This window comes from Vicia villosa, linkage group LG1 (assembly GCF_029867415.1).
Source record: "Vicia villosa cultivar HV-30 ecotype Madison, WI linkage group LG1, Vvil1.0, whole genome shotgun sequence".
Taxonomy (NCBI): domain Eukaryota; kingdom Viridiplantae; phylum Streptophyta; class Magnoliopsida; order Fabales; family Fabaceae; genus Vicia; species Vicia villosa.
Window position 1 is genome coordinate 31,510,234 of NC_081180.1, and position 13,230 is coordinate 31,523,463.

Here is a 13,230-nt window from a genome sequence, read left to right on the forward strand (position 1 = left end):
TAAAAATCGACAAATTAGATATGAGACGATACTTTACTATGGGATTTAAAAGCTCAACATATAGATTTGATGGAGGATATCAATAGTGCCTTTTCGTATTATAAGTGATTGTGGCAAAATAAAAATATTCCATTTTATATACCTTTGTTTTATTTTATTTTTAACCAGACACTGTTTTGCAGTTTTAATAATAAACACATTTTTTCCTATTCAATAGATTTATCCTTTTCAATGCTTAATTATATTTTTGTCAAAAAATTTATATTTATTTTAATTATTTACATAAAATTTAGAATTCGGACTCACATGATTAACAAATTCCATTTATGACAATTTAAGACATATATTTATGATTTATGCATCTTCAAAATTCCCATCAAATGAAATAATCGAACCTAGCTGTTTGTCGCGTCTTTGATTCGTTCGTCCTCAGAGGGTCAACAGGGACGGCCATCACCCAAACCCTCTCGACCCTTCCCTCTTCTTTCCTTCAACAAAAACCCTAACAATTTCAATCCCTTCTTCTCCATTTCCCCAATTCCCCTTTCCCCTTTCACGCTCCAATCTCAATCTCTCAATTTCTTACTTCCTCGCCGCACAGCTATGTCATCCGAGATCGAGGTCGTCGAGGAGGTTCTGTTACGGGATCAACAATCGACTCCGTCGTCTTCCGCCGGTGAAGTCTCCGAAGATAGTCTCCGGAATGATGTGTATACTGCCGCGGCTTATGGGGATTTGGAGAAGCTACATAGATTGGTGGAACTAGAGGGGTGTCTCGTTACCGAGCCTGATGGTTTGGGTTACTACGCGCTTCAGTGGGCTGCTCTTAATAACCGGACTGCCGCTGCTCAGTACATCATTGAGGTTCTTTGATCGGTTTGTTGAATTGAGTTTGCTTTGTTTCTTTTTTAAGCTTCTCTTCCATTGCGCGCTAGTACTTTATGAATTACTCAGTTTTTACATCCAAAAGAAAGGAAAGATAAATAGTTAAATAATTGCTGTTTAAAAAGGGATAGGATACTGAAGAAGAATTGACTATTCTTGTTTTTTGTAGTTTGAATTTGTGTTGGTAGCTTGGTTCAGCTTGTTGATCATGTTTGTGTTATGTTACTGGAAATTCAATATATCATTTATTTATGTTGCAATCTATGAAGCATGAACACCCCTTGAAATAGGCATGTCGTGGTGTCCGACACTTATATGACACCCATACAAGACGTCTAGTAAAATTCATACAAGTCTCCCAAAAAAATGATTTTTTCTTTGATTCAACACTCTTTGAATCGGTGTCTGACACCCATACAACAGGTGTCGGACAATTCAAACAAGTGTTTTATAAAAAATGTTTTTTCTTTACTTCACATCTTATACATTTCTAGAACAAATTTCACACACATCTAAAAGGATTAAACATATATTAAATTTGAAGCAATGTTATTATCAATAAAGAATTAAAGACATTAATTTTGATTAGAATATTTTGAACTCTTTAAATAATGGATGGATAAATTAAACACAAACACTATGATCAATGTAACTTTGCCAGTGTCCTATATTTTTTACATTATCAGTGTCAAGAGTGTCCGTGTTTCATAGGTTGCGATTGAATGTTCTTGTGTGTGTTTAATTTTCAAGATTTTGAATGATAGTAAGTATGGTAATATATTTGCTATCTATATGTAATGCAGAGAGTTGTTTGGTGGTTTTTGGTATTAACTTGTTTTGTATTGGTCTTGATTGGCAGCATGGCGGAGATATAAATGCAACAGATCATACTGGTCAGACAGCCTTGCATTGGAGTGCGGTACGGGGTGCTATTCAGGTTGCAGAGCTTTTACTTCAAGAGGGCGCGCGAGTGAATTCCGCTGACATGAATGGGTATCAGGTTAGTTTGATGTCATTCTGTTTTTGTTTATATTCATTTTTATTCAGGAGATCAGTGGGGTGTGGAATTTCAATTATGTTATGTATGAATCACATTAAGTACTCAATATCTGGTTACTTATGCCAAGTTTTAGTCTCTGATTATCCTCTCACCTTAAGCAGGAGTGGGGTGCTAAATGTCAATTTAACTAATTTTAATTAACACGGATGCAGACAACACATGTTGCTGCTCAATATGGTCAGACGGCTTTCCTTTACTATGTTGTTTCAAAATGGAATGCTGACCCTGACGTTCCTGATAATGATGGAAGAAGCCCCCTGCATTGGTAATTGATAATTTCGCAAGTCAACTTTATTTCCTATTTAAATGGATGTTTTGCTTTCTCTTTTTTTCGTCACATTCTATTCCACATTCAAACACCCAATTTGTGAGATGATATACAGACAGATTCATTACCCAGTATGTGTCTCTTGACAACCAATTTATGGAATCCTACAAGTGTAATTGGCTTGGTCAATGAAATAAAAAAATGAATCTAGGGATGCATTTGGCAGAGTTTTAGTGAAAATACTGTATAGGAAGTTGGTCTCCATTTGCCCAACCCAAGTTGAAAAACATATTTGGGAACTCTTTTAAAATCAAGCAGGTCTTCAATTTTGTTTGATAATTCTTTTAATATGAAGTTATTTTTTAAAACATAGTGTAATTTCCTTGTCACAGTCGTTCATGTAATATACCCCGTCATGAAGGATAATATTCAACTTGGTTTGCCAAGTGGCACATGGAATACATGATTTAAATTTTGTTTGTAACAATGCTCATTACACTTTTCTTGGATTTATCTACATAATACATTGGTTATATATATTGGAATACCATTACTTGTTTGAAAGGAATTTTTATGTTGTTTGAGACTCAATGTTGGGGCAATGGGTCACAAGATAAGATATGATTGTGAATACAATTTTTAGAGAGAACATTGATATAGTTCGCATTGTAGTAAAAGATGATAGAATCTTGTCTTAGGTGATGCGAACATGTGTGGAGAAGACATGTAGAAGCTCCGGTAAGGAAGGTTGATCACATAGACAATAGTCCAAAAGAGTTAGATGTAGAGGGATACTAACACAACTATAGGCCAATTGGTAAGACATATTTAGAGGTTAACGATCTATTTTTGAACTTGATCACAAGGAATTAGAGCATTGTCTAATCCAAACAGCCAACCCTACCTAGTGGGACAAGACTCCGTTGTAGTTTTTTATAAGCTCATCTATTTTTCTTGTGTCATTTTTGTTTTTAGGAGCCTGGATAATATCATAATGTTACACTAATTTTTTCTTTTTTCTTTAATTGATGAATTTTGTAACATCCAACATTAGTTAATAATGAGTTTCTTTTGTGCTATTTATCTTGTTTTACACGCTCACAATCCCTTGGAACTGAAATTTTAAACTCTTCTGCTTAAGTGAACAACATGTGAGTCCACTTTCAAAGTGCTTAAATTGATTATTCTCTTCTGGCTTCAATTTTAGGGCTGCTTACAAAGGTTTTGCTGATTCTATACGTCTTCTGTTATTTCTTGATGGACATCGGGGGCGTCAGGATAAAGAGGGTATGTTCTTATGCTCTACTCTCTACTCTGTATTGTGCTGAAATTATTCATGCATTGATTCAAATTATGAAATGTTTCTTGATTTTTAAGACATCATTCTTCTATTTTCCCTACTTTATTCAGGTTGCACTCCTCTCCATTGGGCTGCTATACGAGGTAACTTGGAGGCCTGTACCGTGTTAGTACAGGCTGGCAAAAAGGAAGACCTGGTGGTAACTGAGAATACTGGCCTTACACCAGCGCAGCTTGCTTCTGATAAGAATCATAGACAAGTTGCTTTTTTCCTTGTAGGTGTTTTTTAACCAACATTTTTTACTTTTCTTATTAATGCCATTTGGATGGAGTTTTTCCATCCATCTTTTTTATTCCTCTCACCCTCCACCCATCCCATGGTTTTGAAAATGTGTGACTGGCTGGCTTTCCTGAAAAGATTTGTGTTCATTGAATTTGTGGAGTAGGTGCTTAAATAGATATTTTTTTGTGTTTTCTTTACGAAGAAATGCATTTCCCGTATTAATGTGCAAAATCTACTTGACATTCTTTCCCACTGGTAGTAGTAAATACGTATATGTTTCTGGAATAATGTATATTGACTTCTGGACCACTATTACAGGATTATCCTCTCCCGTTACAAGAAGATATTATTTAGATGAGTGAGGCGTGCATACAGATAGTGTATTTATGATTTTATACTAGTTAATCATATTCAATCCCTACTCTGAATTTCTTAGATCTTAAAAAATTGATTTGTCAAAAGTTGTATCGCTTATTATGTCTTACTCCTAACAGAATATTAAATATAAAGCCCACTATATAATATATTGGCTCTGGAATAAAGAGTATTTACTGAACGTGAGAATGCCTTATATGAGAATATCTTCTTCCCTCTAAATGCTTCTCAGTTTTTACATCAAAAGGTCGTGCCCATTGTAAAGAGACTGTTGTTTTGTACGACTATGGTTGTCTGTGAGTTTGTAACAAAGTAGTTACCTGTCTCTTTTAAGTAAAGGCGTCACATCTGCATCTTTATTATGAACTTTCTTTTTACCTTGCTTCTTTACAAATGCCACCATTTTGCTTTGATGATTGATTATAGATCTGCCAAATATTTTCACTATATTTGGTTCAATGTTTGCCACTAACATATATGTCACTTTTCTTGCTAAATCTGTTTTGTAGGGAAATGCCCGAAGGCTGCTTGACAAACGCTTTGACGCTAACAGCCGCCTTGGAAAGATATCTAAATTAGGACTTGCTCCTGTACTTTGGTGCATAATTTTTGTGCTATTGGTCACCTATATTCATTCAGTCATCTTGGGTATCTACCTCAGCTTCCACTTCTGAAATCAATTATGTGTTTGTGTGGGCACCTTCATGTATATTTATGCCTTTTTTCATAGCCATCTGACTGTTATTTCCATCATTTCTGTTAATTTTATCTTCAGCAACAAATATGCCAAAGCTGACAGCTGCAGCTGGGCTTTTTGCATGGTTTGGAGTGTTACTTGCTACCGTTGGATTGGTGACGTTTTATAGATGTAGCAGGTGAGTATGATGGACTTCAGAACTATTAACCTTCCCATGAATATCCTCTAGGCCATTATATTATAAGGACCAGAGCTTAATTTATAAAACCGCAACATGACATTGTTTCATCTTTGTCATTGTTTCGTCTTTAAGAGATCGTTTGTAGATTTTCTAGAGCTGTTATGTAAAATCTTAATGGAATTTGTATCATCCAATTATGATAGGGGTAGTAGTATATGATATGACATGATTTTAAAAACGAAAAAAATTTGGTGGCTTGAACCATGCAATCCTTATGACGTAAAGCCAATATAAGCTTAACAACACAATTTGCAGTTTAACTTTTGGCAATACTAATCCTCTTTTCCTTGTGACTCTGTATAGAGGAGATTGTTTCCGCTGTATTTTATTGGTTTGGGCAAAGTTGCTTCATGTATCTGTAGGGAAATGTTTGTTCCTCATCTCTGTCTTAAAGTTAACCATCTTGCCATTTTTTGATTATCCATAATATAGCGTTTTATTTTATATACATGTGAAGTCTAATGTGATAAACTAAGAATCATATTTTCCCTGCCACCATTACGATAGCTAGATGCTATGCATTCATGTCTAGTCTATTATAGTAGTTATCCTTATGATAGTTAGGCTGTATGATCTAATAGGACAAGGCCCAATATGCTAGCTGACCCAATCATTGGGCCCACTACATGTTTCCACCGTCTAGAAGGTCGTAGAAGAAGTGCAAGTTAAAGTCGGTTGGGATATTCCCTGATTTTTAGGAAGGTTCTGTTATAAGAAAGGGAGGGAAAATTCAGAGTCATTCTAAAAAGTTGTTAAGAGTCAGTTAGTAGAGTTTGCTCTCTGGTTTAAGAGCCTACCTCTAGTTAGAAGTTCATAAAACTCTGGTTTACTCTTCTGTTTTTCTCCCTTTTCCACCATTGTGAGAGCTTTAAGCTCAATCACATGTAGTAATAATAATACACAATTGTTGCCCTTCAATTTCTGGTCTCTATCATTGGTCCGTCCTGCTGGATTGTTTAAGAGGAGCCAGTGCATTTGAACTGTTAATGCCACCAAAGAGGAGCAATCGTCTAGCTTTTTTGGAGATGAGATTGGAGACCATGGAGGATTTGATGTGACAAGCATTGGAGGGCTTTGTCACAGCAAGTTGATGGAATTTGGGAAGAGCATTGCTTTGTCACAGCAGGTTGATGGAACTTGGGAAGCTACTGAATCGTCCCATACCAGAGATATCAGTTCCACCTCCAAATGATGAATTGGAGTTAGATTTCAAGAAGAAGGTGAAGAAAGTAGACACCGTCGTTCGATGAGGAGGATCTGGTAGGGTGGATAAAATGTATGCAGAGAGCTTTGAAGTACAAGATACGTCGGAGGAGGTTGACTTGCAAAGCTGAGCATGGTGGGGACAACCATTCACAGGTTCAACCGCTTACGCAAGATCGTATGGAGGAAATTGAAGCAAGCTCTGAATGAAAGGTATGGCGGAAAGTAAGGTGATAATCCATTTGAAGAATTGAAGGAGTATATAATTGAGTATGAGTATGTATCATCTGTCGCAAGTGGGCTGTTCCCCGGAGGAACAATATCTAGGGTATTTTGGAGGTCTTCGATCCGGTTGAATGTTCAAACCTTCAACTCACTGAATTGCATTCAAGTGATGAAAATGGCAAGGGACATTGCGATGGAGCTGCGAGGATCCTGGATCACTCGAGGCGCTAGGAGAAGTAGATATTGGGCTTAAATCCAAGGGGAATCGGGTCTGAGCCAAAGTTTCTGGTTCGTCCCCTCTACTTTGGCGGGCGTGGGCCTAAACGGCGTGGGGCTGCCCCTTTAGCCCATAATTTATAGCGGTCCGAGTCAAGGTTTCCGGCCCGCCCACTCTACTTTCTCCGCACCATTTTTTTGCGGGCTTTGGTGGGGTAGGAATGCTCATTTTCCGCCCCTAGATATGACCCAGGTCAAACAAAAAACATTGTGGACCTGACTTGACTTCTGGTACCGCCTAGGTGATCGGAATAGGGAATCAAGCATCTCCCCTTATTCCAATTATTGAATAGAAGACTCGAGGGTTCTGCTTCATATGTGAGGAAAACTACCACTCTCTGCATCAGTGTGCAGAAAAACAGCTTCGTCGATGTCGTGAATAACAAACTAGAGGTACCATTCTCTGCATCAGTGTAACTCTTTGAGGCTGGTGAAGGGAATGCATGTGACGATAATGGTCGATACCAGCGCTAGTCCTAACTTTATATTCCCTCGATGACAGTGATGTTACAATTTGCAACTTCTGGTGGACCAGAACATGGTAATACGTTTAAAACTGGGAATGTCGGATGCGTCCCCAGGGAAATGTAAGAGGTGGAAAATCAGTTTGGAAAATTTTCCACCAGGGTTGAGACCTTAGAGTTGGAAGGTGTGGACATGATTTTAGGAGTGGCTTGATTGCAAGGGTTTGACAAGGTAATCTTTGATTGGAAAGAAATAACAAATAGTTTTGATTGGTCGGGTGAAGTGACAAAGCTGCAAAGTCACATGACAAAGAATGGGAAGATTGAATGGGGGGAAACCATTTAGCATGGCCACTATGAGCACTTTGCTGACAAGAAAGGTCACAAGGATATTATAAGTTGGAAACTTGGAAATGGAATAAAAAAATCCATATCCCTCATGCTATCCTTGAGGAGAAGGCTGTTCTATTGGATGTGGTAATGATAGGACACCAAGGGTTAATATTAGCTAGCTGAACGAATCGTTGGGCCCACTCTTCACGAGCACACCTTGAAAATAGTAGAAGTGTGAGTAGGAGTCAGTTGGGAATACTCCCTGATTTTTAGGAAGGTTCTGTTATGAGAGAAAGGGAGGGAAAGTCAGAGTCATTCAAGAAAGTTGTTAGGGTCAGTTAGGAGAGTTTTCTCTGTTTTAGGCGTTCATAGAACTCTGGTTTACTTCTGTTTTTCTCGATTTTCCACCATTACAATTTAAAAGCTCAACCATTTTCAGCAATAATACACAGTTGTTTACCTTCAACCATTCGCCGTAATAATCCACAGTTGCTTTCCTTCAATTTCTGGTCTCTATCATGATCATTTATGGAACTCATTAATATGACTGAAACCAGACCATCTAAAATCCGATGATGCTTGCTTTACTGGATATATTCCCCAAGTAACTTTTTTTACACTCTAGGTGGAATGTTCTTAAGATCAGTCTTGTAAGATGTAACTATTTGACGTGTATTGGAACTTTTTCAACAAAATTTTCCCATCATTTGTGTTCAAGTTCTCAAGATAACACTATTGATGGAACAATCTTGATGGAACTTCAATGTAACATTGGTTTGTAATGTATGATGGTCATTGGTCACTACTATGTAATAAATAGTGTCAACTTGTCCACAGATACACATGTATATCAGCAGTTCATTTTTCAGCTGTTGATTATTTGAATATCTAGTTACAGCTGTTTCTTATTACCTGCCATTTTGTACAAAAATAAATTATTTGCTTTATTGTTTCATTGTTTTCTTAATCTTTCCTGTTTTGTTTGACAGCAAGGATCCGGGTTATATCAGAATGAATGGGCATGACACTCAGAGTACGAAGGATGATGTGAGTTTTATTCTGCTATAGCTATACCTACTTTCTACCTTGGTTCTCGCAGACCTACAATATTTTCATTTTATTTCCTTCTGCAGTTTTTAACTTGTCAGTGTGTCAAATTGTTTGTTGCAGGAGCCTCTTTTGAAGATTGAGATAAATAGTCCTGCTTTGCTAGCTGGAAATTGGTCCCAACTTTGTGCAACATGCAAGGTTCTTTTGCTTTCTTTTAATAGAACCCTTATCACCAGCAATCAATATCTCTCACACACAGATTATACATTTCCGCTCATCTTTTGCTTCAAATAATTTTGCAGTCAATTTTATGTTGCCTTTTGTTTAGATTGTCAGGCCCCTGCGTGCGAAACATTGTTCTACATGTGATCGTTGTGTGGAGCAATTTGACCATCACTGTCCTTGGGTATCTAATTGTATTGGCAAGGTACTTCTGGATGGAGTTTTGGTTCCATGCTTTTGCATTTGAAACTTAGTTGAATATTTAAGCTTATATATTGTCATTGACTTTGACCAAAAAAAGAGGTCGGCGAGCAAGGGAAATTAATCTTAGATATGTTTTTACTTCTGGGCTTTTCCCCTGTTTTGGATCAATAAATGCATTAATGCACCTTCTTATACAATTTATGTCAGTCAGTCTTGTTTGAGTGGAGGTGCTGGTGACTCTTCAGTTTAATTCTACATTATAGCTGTAAATAAAATATAGTACTGTATAAGATGGTAAATAAAATATAGTACTGTATCAGATGAATGATTTGAATTCAATTTTACAATAAACCATTTATGTCCAGTAAATCATTTTACTAAGCTGGGCTAGACTATTAATCGTATCTCATCTTTTTTCTAGTGTGACGAAGGTAGTTTACTAATACTACTTCAATGCCATTTTTGTTTCATTATCCCTAATTTTGAATAGGCGGTTTTATCGTTTTGACTGATTGAGTTGACCGGGTTTTCCCTTGGCAGACAAATTATCCTGATTTGTTACACTGTATGTTTGCAGAAAAATAAATGGGATTTCTTTGCTTTTCTTGTTCTTGAAGTTTCAGCAATGTTGGTTACTGGTGGAGTTTGTCTTACAAGTATGTGTATGTCAAGACAGAGTTACTTGGTTAATTTTTATGCAAGTTAAATTGCTGATAGAAATCTAAATTCTGATATGCAGGAGTACTAACTGATCCACTTGCTCCTTCGTCATTTGGGTTATGGATTAATTATGTTGGTAAAAATCACATCGGTGCAATATCATTTCTTATTGCCGATTTTTTCCTCTTCTTCGGAGTGTTTGCCTTGACAGTTGTTCAGGCTAGTCAGGTATGTCTTACAAGAAGCCTATCGGTGTTTAAGAAATTTCATTTCTTCTGATTTGACTTATATGCCTTTTGTTTTCCTTTATTTTCTCAGATATCACGCAATATTACAACAAACGAAATGGCAAATGCAATGCGGTATAGCTACCTCAGAGGTCCAGGTGGTAGATTCAGAAACCCATATGATCATGGCATCAAGAAGAACTGTTCAGATTTCTTGATCAATGGATACAATGAAGACTTGGAGTGTCTTGAAGAATCAAGTAACTCAGAAGAGGGTATAGGAATGATGCAAATGACAAGAAGCTCAAACATAACAAATGGAGAGCCGCATTCTCATTCTGATTACGCCAAGGGCAACGGAAATAGTCATGTTGTTATTAATGTGAATTCAAACAGTACCAACTCAAAAACACATCATGGGCATAGTAATGGTCATGTTCATTCTTCACATTGTAGTCATAGTAACCAAGGCAAAACCAGAAATGACAGCATTCCTGCGGGCTTAGGTCTTGGCCTCGGTCGCAACACCAGATCTGTTTCACCCTCGTCGTGATGATGTCATGTCTGGTTGTACCTAACTGTAATGTATCATAGGCAAGTTTATTGTTAGATTACGTTAATTCAATTTATTGTGGCTCTTTCCTACCATACCCATTGTGCCATTTTATGTATTTGTATATTCTCTTCTCTGCCCTTTGTGATTTTCTGCCTTCTATTATAATACTTCCACCGTCCTATAGAAAGTAATCTAGTTATTTAATTTACACACAGAAGTGTATAAATGAGATTTTTTTTTTTATCAAAATATTGTTAGTATGTATTGTTGTCTTAACATTTACTATAATTGCAAAAGTGAAATATATTGAGTTGAGAGTGATGTAAGTAATTAGCTAGATGATATAATTAAAATAATATAATCAACATTAAATTGAAAATTGCAATTAATCAATAATTTAAAAACAATTTCCTTCTTAACAAATAAATCAGTTATATTGAGAATGAGTGAGTGAATAATTTGAGTTTTCATTACAAAGAAAAACTGAAGAAGAAATGAGTTGCTTGGATATTCTTAAAAGTTGTAAAATGTGACGTCTATATATAAGCACTAAATTGATCAATAGAAATATGTGCATCTGCACCACTTGGATCCTCTCCTTCAATATTCTCTCCTTCCCTCTCCTTCCTCTCTATCTCTCTCTTAATTTTACTCTCACTCATCATTAAAAAACATAAAATATTCAAGAGAGAGAATGAGATTAAGAGAGAGATAGAGAGGAAGGAGAGGGAAGCAGAGAATATTGAAGGAGAGGATCCAAAGTGCTTGTGCATCACTTTATTAAAAAAGTAGATGCACATATTTCTATTGATCAATTTATTAGTAAGTTAAAAAAAAAAATTAAACTATAAGAATCTATCAGAATCTATAATCAATGGGCTTTGCCAATTATAATCCGCCATAATACCCCGCACCATTTCTGTGTTAAATGTTTGAGTAAGAGAAATGCACATTCCATTCAAAATGTTAATTTTACATGCAAAGAAAGTTATAAATGAAATGCAACCTCAATTTCTATGAAGATTTTTACTGAGAGCTTTCTGCAAGAGGTTGGCATAAATAAACAACTATCCTCTTAAAATTGATTCTTTTAATGAAATCTCATGTATTAAAAAACATTACAAAAGGTTGTGGAGGCAACACCATTACTATTACACTTCATCCAATCAAGAGGTGGACGATGCAAAACCTCTATGATTTGAGGAGCTCTTGGAGGTTTAACCTTGATATGGAAAGCCTTTAGAATTTTGAAATCCTGTCTTGAAGAAGAGGATGTGGTGAAGAATTAAAACCAATTAAGCATAATTGAGATTTTACCTTGTTTATGATTTTGATAATGTGCGACTTTTTATCCCTGAATTTCTTGTGATTCCTAGCTTCCCATATGTTGCTTAGGATGTAAATAATAATAGCCTTGAGAACTAAGGAGCACTGGTTGGATCTATTGATTGTGCAAGAGCTCCACCAAACTTCTAAAGTATGAGGAGGATTGGAGAACTCAACTGTATTCTGAAACCAAAGCCAAACATTCTTAGAAAAAGAACAATCAAAGAAAATATGTTGAGAGGACTCAGTTTCCATCTTGCATAGACTACAAATGGAGGTCATGTTGCATCCTCTGAGGCAAAGATTATCATCAGTTAGGAGTTTCTCTAGCATGAGTTTCCAAATGAAAGTTGTCTTAGATGGAGGTATATCAGGCTCCAAATAGCTTTAAACTTGTAGGAATTCTTTAGAGTGAGGATACCCGAGTTATAGTGAGGCCGATAAAAGATATCATCAAAGTCTGTGTTGAGCAGTAAGTTCTGATTTAACCTTTGCAGCAGTAAATGGAAGAGAGAGCTTCAGGAGTTAGGAAAAGTTCCTTTGAAATAATTATGTCAGTTATAGGCTTGAGGTAAGAGGATTTTGTTTTTCCTATGAAAATAGGCACTCTAAGATACAAGAAAGGCAAAGTTCCTTTAGTGAAACTTGTCATGTTGATAACGTGTTGTAGCCTAGAGGTGGTGATTGAAATTGAGTATATGAAAGGCTTGGTGATGTTAACTATTCGACCAAAGGCAAGAGAGTATCACCTGAATAGATCAATCAGTGCCTGAATGTTGGATATCTTGCATTTACAAAAAATTAGAATGTCATATGCATATAATAGAGTAGTTTACAATACATGCCCTTATTTTTATCTTTCTATTCTGTTATGCTGAGCTGTCAGCTTTGTTATGATGAGCTGTTAGTTTGTTACACTCTATCAGCTATTTATTAGGATTACGTTGCTATATATAGTAGCCCCTTGTATCATTGTTTAATCACTGAATACAATAAGAGTTTCTTTCACTTCTCTCTCTAATACCTAACTCTATCATGGTATCTAGAACTTAAGTTTTTTTTTTCCGATCCATGGAGCCTTTGTTTCCTTCCTCTCAGGTGAAGCTTTCTCACCTCATTTCTGTTAAGCTTGACGACAAGAATTTCAAACAGTGGAAGCAGCAGATTGATGGCGTCGTTCGTGGCCATCGTCTTCAACGCTTTGTTACTGTTCCGGTGATTCCGCCACCGTCTACCTCAGATCCTGCATCTCACAGTGCGTTTCTTGAGTGGGAGCAACAGGATGCTCTCATCTGCACCTGGCTTCTTTCTACCATCTCCGATGCACTTCTTCCAAAGCTTGTTGAGTGCAAGCACGCGTGGCAAGTCTGGACATA

The 13,230-nt window shown here is 36.6% G+C and overlaps 1 protein-coding gene across 2 annotated transcripts; it reads left to right on the top strand.

The window, feature by feature from the left end:
- Positions 1-362: 362 nt before the first annotated feature.
- LOC131633059 (protein S-acyltransferase 24-like) lies at positions 363-10,736 on the top strand. Of its 2 annotated transcripts, none has more exons than XM_058903772.1 (13): positions 363-864; positions 1,745-1,885; positions 2,098-2,210; positions 3,421-3,500; positions 3,624-3,787; positions 4,680-4,818; positions 4,946-5,045; positions 8,599-8,656; positions 8,780-8,857; positions 8,988-9,086; positions 9,663-9,741; positions 9,825-9,973; positions 10,064-10,736. In XM_058903772.1, exons 1-13 carry the CDS (start codon positions 604-606, stop codon positions 10,523-10,525), a joined length of 1,923 nt encoding a protein of 640 aa, XP_058759755.1. In that variant the 5' UTR covers positions 363-603; the 3' UTR covers positions 10,526-10,736. The 2 variants fall into 2 exon arrangements, with proteins under 2 accessions (XP_058759755.1, XP_058759757.1); XM_058903774.1 differs by having other exon boundaries at positions 737-876.
- Positions 10,737-13,230: the final 2,494 nt, after the last annotated feature.